Raw genomic sequence first — 15,807 nt, 5'->3', positions numbered from 1 at the left:
TTAAGTTCCTTTCTATTTCTAGTTTGCTGAGAATTTTCATAATCACAGGGTATTTATTGAATTATGCCAAATGCTTTTTCTGCATTATTGATAACAATCTTCCTAAAACAATCTGTTGGTAGCAGGACTTTATTTCATTATAACATTATTTATTATCATTTATTTATTTCATATAATATTATTTCATAAGTTCAATTAACTTTATCATTGATCAAAACCAAATTGATTAACATATATTGAAGAATTTGGAAACTTTTGTTCTCATCGTATTTTGATTAGAAACTTTTAAAGCATGCTAACACTCTACTCTGTTGTGATTAATTTAAAATTTTATGAGACAACTGCAGTTTTGTTACTTATTTCTCCTCAGCGCTGAGAAACATTCCAGAAAATATGTTACCTCCAAGGATCATATGTTCAATGTAGAAGTATTAATAATTTAATAGTTTAGATAAATGGAATCCTTAACACCTGAAAAATGGTTTAATAAGTGAGTATAAATAGTGAACAAAAGGAAAAAGGAAAATTTGACTTGGAGTGAAAAGAGAACTGAGAAATTATGCAAGTTCAATCAGTAATTAGCATATGCTATCAATATATGATACATCTATCTTTTATTAAGTATCATTTAGTTTTTATTTTAGGAAGGAATACCTTACCTGCCTCAAGGAGGGAGGTGTTTAACAATAAGGATCTGGAATAAACCATTTGAAATGTATGTAACTTTATGGGAAATTAAATAGATTTGATATCTTCAATAACTCACTATTATAAATAATACTTTTGTCTTATTAGTAGAATAAAGTCTCTTCCCTTTGCCTAGTTTTTGGAATTGGTTTTACTAAAAAGTCAGTTTTGGATGCCACTTTGATTTGAGTGTTTTGAAGCAGAGTTATATCAAAGTGGCAGTAAATTTAGAATCTGATGTGGAGAGTCTACTATGTTTTGTTTTATTTTATGTTTTTGCTCTTACTTTTAGCTAGGCACCTGTTCTACTTAATTGATATAGGACTCTTTTATCACCTGAGTTTTATTTTGAGTGATAATTTTTAAAAGTTTTTTTTTTTTCTGGCTTTGAGTCATAGCAGTATGAATTTCTTATCCTTTGTCTTGGCAATACATTGTGAAGAGAAGGCATTACTGTAACCTCAAATAGCCAGGATGTTTGAAGTGTAATACAGCTGTTTATGTGCCATGTATGCATTTCTCTGAATTTATGCAAACCAACTGTAGTTAGCTTTGTGGTTAACCCAAAGAAAAGGCTGTGGTTTTGTTTCTATCGTTAATGTTGAAACAGGGACATAAAGTATTTTTACACCTGGTTCAAAACTCCCTTATTTGATTATTCTGGTTTGCAGTTGCTATTAATATTTTTCTTACCTGGATGAGCTTCGGGTTTGAGTTTATTTCAGACAAAGGTGTTTGTGTATGTTTGTGAGTGTTTTGCAAAACCCTAAAGGTAGTAGTATTAAGCTTTATAAGCAGCGGTTTAAAAAGTCAAGAGCTCTTTACAATCAGATTAACATTTGAATGATCTCTTACAAAGTACCTTGCAAAATATATCAGCAAGTTTTAAAAAATATTACTTACCTTGAGTTACTTCTAAGTGTTGTTTATATGTGTTAGATATAAAACTATAAAGCAGGTGGGATAGGGAGGGTGGGAGGGAGACGCAAGAGGGAGGAGATATGGGAACATATGTATATGTATAACTGATTCACTTTGTTATAAAGCAGAAACTAACACACCATTGTAAAGCAATTATACTCCAATAAAGATGTTAAAAACAAAAACAAAACTATAAAGCAATAAAAACATTGTGCATTCTGATAAATCACGGTTCTATTGGAATTAACTGAAAAAGTAGTTAGGAACTTGACATCTAAAAGACACATGTAAAAGTAATTAGGAATTTATACTAAAAATATATATATAGTATTAATATTATGAAATATTGAATTCAGAATTTAGTAGCTGCATGTGGATTCTAATTATATCAAAACATTTGTTGCCTGGAATCCTTTCCTCAGGAAATAAATCATTGTAGAGCACAAAACTTTTTAAAATACCTGAAGGATTGAAGTCTGTGGTGCTTTTTGTATTTAGTCTACTTTAATTTAAAAAAAATTTTAATTAATTTATTTTTGGCTGCATTGGGTCTTTGTTGCTGCGCACAGGTTTTCTCTAGTCGCGGCGAGTGGGGGCTATTCCTCGTTGTGGTGTGCGGGCTTCTCATTGTGGTGGCTTCTCTTGTTGCAGAGCACGGGCTCTAGGCACGTGGGCTCTAGAGTGCAGGCTCAGCAGTTGTGGCACATGGGCCTAGGTGCTCCGTGGCATGTGGGATCTTCCTGGACCAGGGCTCGAACCCGTGTCCCCCACATCGGCAGGCGGATTCTTAACCACTGCACCACCAGGGAAGCCCTTTAATTTAAAAAAATTATTTTTGATCTTTCCCTTTGTGTTCACCATGTGTTTAGTGTTCCTGACCTCTGTTCTGTTTTTCTGCTGCTAATGTGCTGTGAGTTTGGAATCTAGATAATCGAGTTTAGTGAGAGGCAGTAGGATAGAGTTGGACATTGGGAATCAGGAATATTTTTGCTGAATTTTAAGAATTAAGAATCATGTGGACATACAGGTATAGGAGGAACAAGTCATCTTCAAGGTACAAAAGATCAGACTAGTCTTAGAAACTTTGCCAAGGTGATACTTAATGAACAAGAAGGTTGTGGAATAGTATTTTCAAATTTCTGAAGCAAAGAACATATGTTGCAGGCATTTTATAACCATTCAGATTGTTCTTCAGGTATAAGGCAAGAGCCAGCCTAACCCAGAAGGACCAGAAAAATAACAGTACTGATGACACTATTTTAAAATAACTAAACAAAAATAACTTACATGAGAACAAAGTTCAGGCAACCAAGAGATGAATCAAAATAAAAACTCAAGAATGGAGAAGCCAAAGAAAAATGGTGTGTGTTGACTCCATTTAAGTAGAATTCTAACACTAGCAACTGTGGGAATTATAGTTCCAGACCAGAATACAAATGTTATAAACCTTTTAAAATCTTTGTCAAACATTAAAAATTTTCTTTCTGATGAATATAAATGTACAGAGAAATTTTTTAAATAGCTGAAACTATTATTTAGTATACCATAATTCAAAATATTAGAGACTTTGAAATTTAAAATGTTATTTCTTTGCAAAAACTTCACTAAGTTAGAACAGTGCTTGCCTTGCTTGCCTTCTTCTCATTGTATAACTCAAGATATGGACCATACATCTCTGCTATACCTTGTATAGAAGGTATAAAAATTTCAATATTTGGATCAGCTTCAAAAATTTTATCCTTTGCCCTCTGTGTCATGAAATATCTCTGGGAATTCCTTTAATGGGGAGTTTTCTGCAGGCAATATTTCCTCTGCAATGTCTTTATCCTTTTATGACACAACCAGTTTTTTCATCTACGTGGATAATTTGGCCTTCACTAAATTCCTCTGGCTGCATATCTAGATACTGTTTGAATGGCAGCAGTATCAACATTCCATGGTCAGCTGTTTCTTCTATAACCCCTTTTATGTTCAATTTGAATTTCACTTACAGTGTTATCACTTTTCATTTCTTTGTGAACTTCCATCCTCGTTGGTTAATTTCCTCTTTTGATTGTTTATTTTTATAAATTGTCAAACTGTCATGTAGGATTATCACTAGGTGACAAGGAGGCACATAACTTCATGCTTGCTGTCTGTGAACTAAACAGTAGATACACAGTGATCAGTCACTAATTCCACTTTGAAAGGAGTTGTGTGATTGATCACTGATTATTTACATAGTGATCTGTGGATTGAAGAACAAGCATCAAGGTTTGCATTCTGTGCAATTACTTAATAATACAGTGGTACCTGAGATTTGAACTATGTTTTTGAGAGTTTATTTAAGTAAATTGTGGATCTCAATTTTTAAGTGTATAGTGAAAACATGCAAAGTGAAAACTGCCTATAATAATATAATTGATAAAAATTCTGAGTTTAATTGGGGAAAGGTATGAGTATATTAATCCTATTATTCTTGTCAAGTAGTCAGTAAATATTGTCTAAAGTTGAAATATGTAAATACAGTGATTCTAGCTTCTAAATGTTTCTCATAGTCACATTTTATTAATTTTAGAAGAATCTTTTAGGGACACTCCCCTGGTGAAGAAAATACAAACTTCAGCAGGTTTTTCTTATTTCCCTCCTTTTCTGTTAAGACCCTCAACCAGTAGGTGGAGATATTCTAGTCCAGTTTCATTGAAGCACCTACCCAACTTAAAGAACCTACTTCACTGGCTTATGGCCATGCATGCAGGGCCAACAGCATCAAATCTCATACCCTTTGGGCATTAACGTATTTCCCACTAAGGCCTGTCTTTTTATTCCTAATGCCCATGTTGTGGTCAGTGCAGCTTCACCTTCTACACTCAGCTATTCAGTTTTAGTACTTGAACATTTCTTTCCTCATTCTCAAGCTCAGCTATGTATTCAAAAGAATTTTAAAAATTTATACAACATTTCACTGTGTGTAGTAGACAGGAGGGAGGATTCTTGCATGTGCTTCATTATCACCTAGACTAGAAATACTGTGTCATGATCATTCATTAAAAAAATCTATTCAATAGTATGCCAGACTATAAAGTGCCTATTAGTTGAATCACTGTTGTACATCTGAAACTGACATAATTTTGTACATCAACCTATTTCAATAAAAAAGCACCTATTAAGAAATATGTGAGACCTATATGAGGAAACTGAATTCATAAAAGAAGATCTGAATTAATACATTGATGTAGTATTCCTAGATTGGAAGATTTAATTGGTAAAGATATCAATTCTCCCCAATTTAAGCTCTTCCAATTAAACTCTCAGTGGAATTTTAAGGAAATTTTAAAGTTATCCAGAAGAGTAAACTTGAAAAAGTCATTAAGAAAATTTAGAAGAAAATAATTGAGGGGAGTGAACTGCTTAACCAAGTAGCAAGGCATGTTGCAAAGATAGAATGATTAAGATAATGGTTTTGAAGCAGGAAGTAGGTTTGTGGAACAAAGTAGAGGCTACACAACTGTATGTTTGTGTAGACACTTTTGAACTAATAAGCTGTATTTCAAGCAATTAAGGAAAGGATGAATATTTTAAAAGGTGGTATGTAAGAAATTGGCTATTTGGGGGAACAAATACAGTTACATCCCTATTTCACATCATAAACAAGATTAGATTCCAGGTGGAGTAAATATCTAGACATAATAAAAATAAAATTATAAGAGTACTGTTTTCAGAGACTCAACATAGCCTTCTTAACCATACCTGAAATTTAGAAACTATGAAGAAAGAGACTAATAGATATAACTACATATATAAAGCTTAAAGTAGAAAGTACCATAAATAAAGTTAAAAGCCAAATGAAAGATGGGAGAAAAATGCTTACTGTGTATAACAGTGTATAAGGAGTCTCTTGGCTAATAAGACAACCAATAGAAAATGAACAAAGGGTATAAACAGACATTTCAAAAAAAGAAATAGCAATGGCTAATACAAAAAGATATTTATCCTCATTAATAATGAAACTTGAGATATCATTTTTTATCCACGCTATTGGCAAAATGTAAACTATTGATCATCTCCTATGTTAGAGTATTGTAGGAGTGTAAATCGGTGTCTTCAGTTTGATAGTAGCTATCAAAAATTAAATATCCATACCTTCGACCCATTGGGTCTGGCTTTAGGGATTTAATCCATAGAAATACAAGTATATGTACAAAAGACATGGGCATATAGCTGTTTATTGAAGCATTTTTTATACAGTGAAAAATTGAGTTCAACCTGCACATTCATCAATAGAGGAATAAATAAATAAATTTTAGCATATTCATTCTTTGGAATAGAATATGAGGAGCAAGTACTATGAAGTAAGTGTATAGGCTCTGGAGTCAGGTTGCCAGGTTCGAATTCTGGATCCATCATTTGCTAGTTGCATAACATAGGCTTACTTAACTTTTCTGGGCCTCAGTTTTCTCATCTATAAAATGGAAATAATTGAATCTGTTTCAGAGGGTTGTGTGATAAATAAAGTATATAGAACAGTGCTTAGAACATAAGTACTCAATAATACTAACTAATATTAAATTATCACTTTGCAGTTATTAAAAAGAATAAAATACATCTGTAAAATTCCAGCATGGAAAACCCCATAGTGATTTAAGTAAACAAATTTTAGGACAGTGTATGCATATGGCATGAGTACCTATTTGTAAATGAAATTTTTCAGTGATATATGTACATGTATTTCAGTGTGTGTGGATAAATCTGGAAGGATAAATGCCAATTGTAACAGTAATTATCTCTGGGGAGTGAGATTGGGTGGAGGGGAAACGGATTGTCAGATTTTCAAAGAAATATTTTCCTGTATTTTTTTTCCAAGCATGTATTGTATTTATAGCTAAAAAGTTTTTTTTTTCTTTTAAGGTTCCATACACTGTAAGGATAGTAGAATTTTTGATTAACTTTTATTTTACTTAAAAAAAAAAAAACCTGTGAAAAGTTGTGTTCTCTAAATGATGGGTGCTTTCTCTTGTTTTCCTTAGTGACTCACTGAGATTTTCCTTGCAGGAACATGCGTACCCAGCTGATGAACTCATGCCTTTGACCTGCAGAGGTCGAGTTAGAGGCCAAGAGCCAAGTCGGGGTGATGTTGATGATGCCTTGGGAAAGTGAGTATTAACAAAGGGATGGCAAGGCATCTGAGAGTTCCCAAGTCTTAAGACATCTCAGAGGCAGTGTACAGTTGTATATCTGGGGATTGGTTAAATTTCAAAGACTGCTTTAAGTATTACATTAAGTTCCTTTATTCCTTTCTGTTACCTTTTTTAAAATATTAATCAGTTTACCTCTTAGATCAGTGAAAAGTTGAGTAGTTTGTTAAGATGGATGTAACTTTTAGAATGTATATAAAGTCACTGATGTGTTATAAGATGTTGATGCTTTAGTATTTTTATTTGCTTTTAAAAGAGCTAATGAATATTTTTATTCATTTTGAAAGATATGTAGTTATGCTGAACATAAATGTGATGTTAAGGCTTTTCAGGTTCTTTCAGTGTTTTACAAGTTACACGGTACTGTAGATGGATGGAAGTCCTAGTTAATGGAAGCTTCCAGTCAGTAGGATGTAGATATGTCTGCTTATACATTCATGGATAAGATATTCAGAATTCTAATGTATATCTTACTATACTTGTTTCTTAGATTTTCCCTGACACTGATTGATTCTTTGGACACTCTTGTGGTAGGTTTGATTCTTCTTGAATTATTTTATATATTTCTTAATATGTGCACTCAAGTATTACGAATATAATCGTTACACAGTAAGTCTGAAATAGAAGCCTTCAGAATTTAAGATGATTTGATCTTTGCTTCTAAATAAATCTTTCACACTCTTGAATTGATAACGTCATATGAATGTCAAGTGAAATTATGTAGAATCATGGAGATACTCAAATAATTTATAAGTATTGTCAGTTTATGTGATGGCCCCTTAATCAGGAAAGTTGTTTCCCTTTGGACAAGGAGGTTGATGATATTGGAAGAAAGTAATTCTAGAAGATGCCCTTGATATTCTTGTTCCAGAAAGACGTGCCACAATCGTACTAAAATTGTTAAATTAGAATTCTTATGTGTTATGTTCATTAAAAATTAAATTTTTTATCAGAAGTGATTTTTAGCACCAAGTGATCACTACTTGGCACTCCTTTTAAACCTCATGGGATACAAAATCATTTAAATTAATTCTAGTTGGGGACAGTTTGTGATGGCAGAGGGGAACGATTGAATTCCAGATGTCATGATTTCTAAAGGTAGTATCTTTCTAGTTCTTCACTCTCAGATCATTTATGGTATAAAAATTAGGCTTGTTTCAGGATTTTCCTTAAGGCATAGTTCTCAACTTTGAGTTAATGTCTGAAGTATTGATTAATATTTTTTTAAAAAGACAAAAAACCTTTGTGGTGGCAGAAATTTTTCAGAACCTGGCTTTTCTTCCCAGTATTGATTCTACATTCTTCTTTCACTGGGTGATTCTTTTTTCTTTTTCTTTTTTAACCAGAGACTGTCAACTATATCAGCACCTTGGAAATATTACCTGTGAAGTTTTAAAAAATACACTTCTCTCCCAAGTTACTCTGATTTAATTTTCCTGGAGTGGGACTGGGCATTATTATTTATTCCTCTAAAGCTTCTTCTTGCTTATAAAATTCAGCCATGGTTGAGAAGACCTTTTTTGTTAAGAAGACCGTGGTTGTTTAGACCTTTTTAGCTGTATCAGGGTTTTGAAAGTTGTGACTTCAGTTTTCAGAGATTAAAGGAATGTGTGAACCATGTTATAATGGCTATGAGAATGAGAGAATATTGTGTACCTTATTTTTGGTTTAGTGGTCTTATTTTTGGTATAGTGTTCTGCTGTAATAGAAGAGAAAAAGATAAACAAGTATCCCAGGAGGCACAAATTACCACCCTGGGAGAAGCTAAGTGGTGTTATTTATTTATAGGTATAGCTGGATGATGCACATCAGCTCGATCTTGATATGGTAGGGTGAGTGAGGAGCAGTAGCTGTGTATTAGGAAAGACCATAGGTGGACTTAAGTTTGTTTCTCATACTGTCATCTTGGCTTTATCCTTATATACAGTAGGTTCTCCATCATCTCTCTGTAAGCTCTTACTGATTTTTATGAACATGGACCTCAGATATTCTCTGTGTTTTTAAAATTTTTATCAGAAATGAAGGAGAAAATGTGTTTCTAGGCTGCCTAACTTTCCTATATTTAGAAACCTATTGGTCTCTAATTGAGCAGCCATTATTATAAAGGTTCTATTCTGCTTTGAAGTTATACCACTTCGACATTGGTTCTCAAAATATGATTCCAGCACCACCAGCATCAGCATCACTTGGCAGCTAGTTAGACATGCAAATTGTAGGGCCTCATCCCAGACATTATTGAATCAGAAAGTCTGGGAGTACGGCCCAGCAGTCTGTTTTTTTAACAAGCTTCCAGATGATTCTAACGTATGCTAAACTTTGAGAACCACTGTGTAATAATGCAGTGCTTTTTAAACTTCAGTGTACTACAAGTCATCTGGGGATCTTGCTAAAATAAAATGCAGATTGTGATCCAGTAGACTGAAGATGGGGCCCAAGGACATGTGTTTCTAGTAAGTTGCCACTTGGTGGTGCTGTTGCTGCTGGTCCATGGACCACACTTTCAGTAATGTTTGGTGTAACTTGAGTTCTAACTCCTCGTAGCCGGGAGTACCAAGAAGTGATCACCTAATATTGATATGTGACCTTGGCCAAATTATTTAGCTTCTCTGGGCCCCTGTTTTCACTTCAGAAGGACCTAGATTAAATATCTAAGATATCTATCAATAGATACCTATTTAAACAGAAGTAGTAGAAGAAATTAAAGTAGTTTGGAAGTTGTTTCCTACGTTTAGAAGGAAAGTTATCTTGTACATTTTATCAATACAACTATTAATATTTCTAATTTACTTTGTGATCTTTTTTTTAGATGTTGGGTATAGGATTTTATTAATTAATTAATTTTTGCTGTGTTGGGTCTTCGTTTCTGTGCAAGGGCTTTCTCTAGTTGTGGCAAGCGGGGGCCACTCTTCATCACGGTGCGCGGGCCTCTCACTATCGTGGCCTCTCTTGTTGCGGAGCACAGTCTCCAGACGTGCAGGCTCAGTATTTGTGGCTCACGGGCCTAGTTGCTCTGCGACATGTGGGATCCTCCCAGACCAGGGCTCGAACCCGTGTCCCCTGCATTAGCAGGCAGATTCTCAACCACTGCGCCACCAGGGAAGCCCCTGTGATCATTTTTTGATTTGTGGTTTGTTTATTTGAAAATCTTAGAGGACATATCACTTGGGACAGGATGCAACCTTATTGTTTTTATTTTGGTCATACCATAATATGTAAAGTAGAACTTCTCTTGTCAAGTTTGATCTTTCAATTTAAACTCTTGTTCATAATTCTAGCCATCTAGTTTCTATTGATTGTAATGAAGTCAAGCACTAAAACTTTAAATTTACCACTAAATTCAACATGGCCATGAAATCTACAGAAAGAAAGATATTGAACAAATTAAAGATAATGGGGGAAGGGAAGAGACCTGAATTTGTTCTTTGTTATCAGCTAGGTGCTTAAGAAACTCATCAGCTAATGGAGATGTTAGAATGAATTTTTAGCTAATTATGGACAAAGAACTCTCTTCCCATTTTTATTCTCCTTTGAAACAAATAGCGTTGGTACTATTCTTGGGAACAGTTCTCGGGAGATAGACTTTGGAAGAATAAAATGAACAAAATGATACTAAGAAGGGGTGTGTGTGTAAGGAGTGAGTAGAACAGTTGTGTTTCCTTCTAGAAGTGATAGAGGGCTGTGCGCATCTGCATTTGTGGCTGCAGAATTTGAGGACTTTGAGATTAAGAAGGGAAAGCACTCAATTTAAAATCAGGTTTTGTATTATATTTTACTCAAGGCTTACCCTAAATTTTACTTGAATTTTAGTCAGACGCTCTTATGGAATGTTTAATACCTAAATTAGAATTTTTAGTGAAGTATCAAATCAAGTGAGAAAGCACTATAAAATATTATCAAACAAAAAGATTAAACAGTCAAGTAAAGGGAAACCACTTTTAATGGACCTGGGATCTAAGTAACATCTACTTGTGCAGCCTTAATTTAGACTGAAAAATTAAAGCAACCTGTGTAATGACAGTGACCCCCCCCCACCCCCCCCACCCTCCCTTCATGGAGCTCATTGCAAGCATCCAGAGTTCTTAACTTAGGATTGTAGACCCTTATGGTAATAATGGTAATAATAGTAATGATATCAAGCACTTAACTAAGTCAGGTGCTCTACTAAAAGTACTTTACATACATTACCTCATTTAGGAAAACAAACCTATGAGAGTAGGTGTTCCCTCTTTTTGTAGATGAAGGAATAGGCTCAGAGATAGAAGTAAGAAGCACAATTCAAATCAGGGCTTGGTCTTGACCCCAACATTGCACTGCCTCCTTAGTTAGGGGCTGCGGCATCCATGGGGTGAAGACGGCAAGTGGTGTATGATTTAGGATCAGTTGAAGGATGTGCTTTCTTCTGAGACTAAGCAACTTTTTAAATGATGTTTGGTGAATAGGGCGGTTTTTGTTTTGTTTTGTTTTGACTTGGAAGCCAAATCCCAGTAGAGCTCACCTCTTGTAGCTCTAAGTCATGGGTCATACACACCAGCTAACAGTTCGGATGATGATTGTTTTAAAGTCCTAGTGATATTTCAGTGTGTCTAAAAAAAGAAATGTGTCTAAATAAAGATTCCTTGCAATATAAATAAGCATTTAATTTTTTTCAGTTTTCAATAGTATCACATTTTTATAATAGGTTTAAGAGAAAAGTTTTTTGTATGTGTTACTTTTTAGAGTCTTAAGGTATTAATTTGCTATTAGCAGCTCATTTTGAGGGTATTTCTCTATGTCTTGGTCAAAAAAGACTTTGTTTTCAATAATTTTCTTCTCCTAGGTATTAAATAAAACTAAAGAATTTGAAGATGCGGTGAGAAAAGTTTTAAGAGATGTTAATTTAGATAATGATGTAGTTGTATCAGTCTTTGAAACAAACATCAGAGTTCTTGGGTAAGTATGTGAGACACTAAAGCTCTAATTTTAATAACAGAAAAGCCAAGGGTACACTCTTTATTTCTTGATGGTAATAAAGCAAGAAATTTCTTATGTTTAAAAGATAAAAGTTGGGGTATTATAAAACACAGAGGCTGTGGGATGACCCTGCATTATATGAGGCACAGAGAGCAACAGGCTTTGGGAATAGTTGTAGACTCAAATCAAAGGCAATCTTTGTTTGTTGTTAAAAAATGACTGACTATAGGTTGAATATTTGAGTATTAGCTACGTCGCAGGTTTTTCGCCAGATTATCTAGTTTACTAACCTTAAGCAGCACCTCTTCAAGCCAAATGAAACTGAATTTATAGAATTACCTTTGAACTAAACAGTTTGAAATATTCTTGGAACACAGGAATTACAGGATTTATTAATTCATGTTTCAACATGTAGTTTTATATTTAATGGTTACTTTTGTGTTATTGTAACTCATTTCCTTTTTCAAAAAAAGTGAATCTATTCTTCAGTTAAATTTAAGAAGTAGCTTTGTAGTTTTTCACAGAGTGTATTAGTCTATTACATTTAATACAGAGTGGGGAGTTGTTTTTTTTTTAATGTTATGCTAAGAGTCAGAGATTTCATGATACTATAATTAAATTTAAAATTTCTTAAAATCAAATCTGTTAAATTTGTTAAGATAAATGATTTCTAGGATGTTTTTTATTTTAAGAAAATTTAAGGTATTTAAGAATGCCAAACACTTTACAACAGATAAAACATCTGATTTTTATTTTTTTTTAATACTGGCTATGTAATATGGTTTGCCACAAAATGAGTAGCCAGAGTTAGGGAAGAAGTTAAGTTCTTCTGTGATCTTTGCTTATGTACTCTAAATTGTTGATAATAAGATACCCACATCTTTTTAGGTGATGATGTTTAAGTATCTGTACAATGTGGCTAATGTTTCACCTCTGTGATTTTAGGGGTCTTTTGGGTGGACACTCATTGGCCATCATGCTGAAAGAAAAAGGCGAGTACATGCAGTGGTACAATGATGAACTTCTCCAAATGGCAAAGCAATTGGGTTACAAACTTTTACCAGCTTTCAATACTACCAGTGGCCTTCCTTATCCAAGAGTAAGTAATTCTGAAAAATATGGCAGTCTTTTTATCCTTCTTCACTATTGTAAAAAAATCAATTTTTGTGATCCAGCCATTGTTCCTCACCTGCTTGAGGCTGGAAAAAAAATTCTTCAAGCTATATAAGAAATTTATATTGACATTTCAGTTAGTTTGCATTTGAATGGTGTGAGAATTTAGATTAGTTAAAGCCTTTTATGTGTCATTGCATAACACAATAGATTATGCTGCAGAAGGAAGAAACAGATGCCAGACTGGAATTTGGGCACAGAATTATTTGTGCAGGAGATATGGAAGCGTAAGAGTAGGTGTTAACTCTCCAGAGGAGAGGGTATAGAGAGAATATAGAACAGAGAGGAATGAGGAGGAAGTAGAGCAGTGAAAAGGAGATTGTTCGGAGACTGAGGAGGAGAACCACAAAGTAGTGTAAGGTATTATAAATTCCTAAAAAGAGAGTTTCAAAAGGAGATGTTCCAGCAAACATTAGGAGAATTAGGTGCAAACAGAGCCTTGAAGGATATAATGTGGCAGAATAAAGGGGGAAGAAGGATTCAAAGTAGGTGGAATCTCATTTTGAGATTTCCTCTATGTTGGTAGTTAAAGAGAGTTGGCAGCAGAGTCAGTTGAGGGAGTTTTGTTGCTTTCTCCCCAAGAAAATTGTGTATTTAAGGCAGAGGGAAAGAAGCCATTGAGATGGAAAGAACGCTCTCCTGGTATATTTCATTCTTTATTAACACTACTACTCTTTCCCTCTTATCCAGGCCAGACACCTCAGCCATTACCAAGCTCTATTAATTTTTTTCTCTTCTTACTGCTGCTATGCTTGTTGAAACTAATATAATTTTATTCCTAAGCTATTATAAATACCTATTTTACTCTTTTCTCTCTGGTTTTTGCTTCAGAGACTTAAAAAATTAATCTTACTAAAACATAACTTTTATCAAATTACACTACTCTCAGAATTTTACTGACTCTGCCTGTTGCACTGAATGTCCTTTAGCTTTCAGGTTTCTTTATGGTTTGACAATAGACTTTCTTTCTGAAGTTCTTTCATACCCCATACTCCAATGAAATGAATGTCCCATTTCAGCCAGAATAATCTATTTGTGTTCCCCAAAGCACCTAGGGATTTTTTGTTTTTGTTTTTGTTTTCATTTCCATGCCTTTTGACTTGCTGGAGTAACTTCTCTACCAATATAAATAAGACTCATTTCCTCCATCAAGAAATCTCTGACTGGAGATCCAGCATGATATAGCGTGCTTTTCAAACGGGGAGGTCACAGCTCATTCGTTTACCCATTGATTTAGTGGATCGTGACCAACACCATTTTTTATTTTTTTTAAGAAACAGACTAGTATTAAATTTCTTATTTAAATTTCTAGTTTGTGATATTTTTAAACAGCTCTTCTTTGAATATCCTTATATACATCTTTTTAACTTATTTCTCCCTTAGGATAAATTACTAGAAGAGGAAATAACAAGTCATAAAACAGGGAGAGCTTTTTAAGGCTTTGTGTACTTACTGATCAGTTGCTCTCCAGAAAGGTTCTACTTTTATACTTCCTGTGTTGTGTAAAAGTGCATGTGTCGTACTGCTGCCCACACTGTATATTATCATTCTTTTGCGAATTTAAGGAGGAAAAAAATGGAAACATGTTCTAATTTGAAATTTCTTTGCTTGTGTGGTTTAAAATTTGAAATTTCTTTGCTTATTAGTGTGGTTTAAACTTGTTAATCTTTTTGTTTTCTTAGCATATTAAAATTGAAAGCAAAGTTATTTTAAACCATCTGATGTTTATTTAATTAAATTTACTTTTAGTAAATATATTTAGTTTTTGTTATAAATGGAGGCACTGAATTTTGAAGAATCTGGCATGTCTTCACTTTTGCCATAACACGAGAAGCAGACAAGAAATTGAAACAGAAGCTACTAAGAGCACTATAGTAAAACAAAGAAAATTGTATTATTTTCTTATCCTCTGAAGTATCAAGAAAATTTTTTTTTTATGAAACTCAATTTATCTATTTTTATTTTTTTTAACATCTTTATTGGGGTATAATAACACACAATGGTGTGTTATTTTCTGCTTTATAACAAAGTGAATCAGTTATACATATACATATTTTCCCATATCTCTTCTCTCTTGCATCTTCCTCCCTCCCACCCTCCGTATCCCACCCCTCTAGGTGGTCACAAAGCACCGAGCTGGTCTCCCTGTGCTATGCGGCTGCTTCCCGCTAGCTATCTACCTTACATTTGGTAGTGTATATATGTCCATGCCACTCTCTCACTTTGTCACAGCTCACCCTTCCCACTCCCCATATCCTCAAGTCCGTTCTCCAGTAGCTCTGTGTCTTTATTCCTGTCCTACCCCTAGGTTCTTCATGACATTTTTTTTTCTTAAATTCCATATATATGTGTTAGCATATGGTATTTGTCTTTCTCTTTCTGACTTACTTCACTCTGTATGACAGACTCTAGGTCTATCCACCTCACTACAAATAGCTCAATTTCGTTTCTTTTTATGGCTGAGTAATATTCCAATGTATATATGTGCCACATCTTCTTTATCCATTCATCCGATGATGGACACTTAGGTTGTTTCCATCTCCGGGCTATTGTAAATAGAGCTGCAATGAACATTTTCGTACCTGACTCTTTTTGAATTATCGTTTTCTCAGGGTATATGCCCAGTAGTGGGATTGCTGGGTCATATGGTAGTTCTATTTGTAGTTTTTTAAGGAACCTCCATACTGTTCTCCATAGTGGCTGTACCAATTCACATTCCCACCAGCAGTGCAGGACTGTTCCTTTTCTCCACACCCTCTCCAGCATTTATTGTTTCTAGATTTTTTGATGATGGCCATTCTGACTGGTGTGAGATGATATCTCATTGTAGTTTTGATTTGTATTTCCCTAATGATTAATGATGTTGAGCATTCTTTCATGTGTTTGTTGGCAATCTGTATAT

General features: G+C 34.1%; 1 protein-coding gene across 3 annotated transcripts in view; it reads left to right on the top strand.

Moving 5' to 3' along the window:
• The window catches only part of EDEM3 (ER degradation enhancing alpha-mannosidase like protein 3), a 92,672-nt gene that overhangs the window by 6,433 nt on the left and 70,432 nt on the right, over window positions 1-15,807 (top strand). For all 3 annotated transcript variants that reach the window (XM_082678530.1, XM_082678529.1, XM_082678528.1), the window contains exons 2-5: window positions 6,640-6,740; window positions 7,273-7,312; window positions 11,599-11,711; window positions 12,678-12,831. In XM_082678530.1, coding sequence (XP_082534656.1) covers window positions 6,640-6,740; window positions 7,273-7,312; window positions 11,599-11,711; window positions 12,678-12,831 — 408 coding nt within the window. The remainder of the gene's footprint in view (window positions 1-6,639; window positions 6,741-7,272; window positions 7,313-11,598; window positions 11,712-12,677; window positions 12,832-15,807) is intronic.

The sequence above is a fragment of the Grampus griseus genome (assembly GCF_964374135.1).
Source record: "Grampus griseus genome assembly, chromosome: 1".
NCBI lineage: Eukaryota > Metazoa > Chordata > Mammalia > Artiodactyla > Delphinidae > Grampus > Grampus griseus.
Note: the sequence above shows the minus strand (reverse complement) of the source record. Positions and strands in the feature narration are given on the sequence as shown.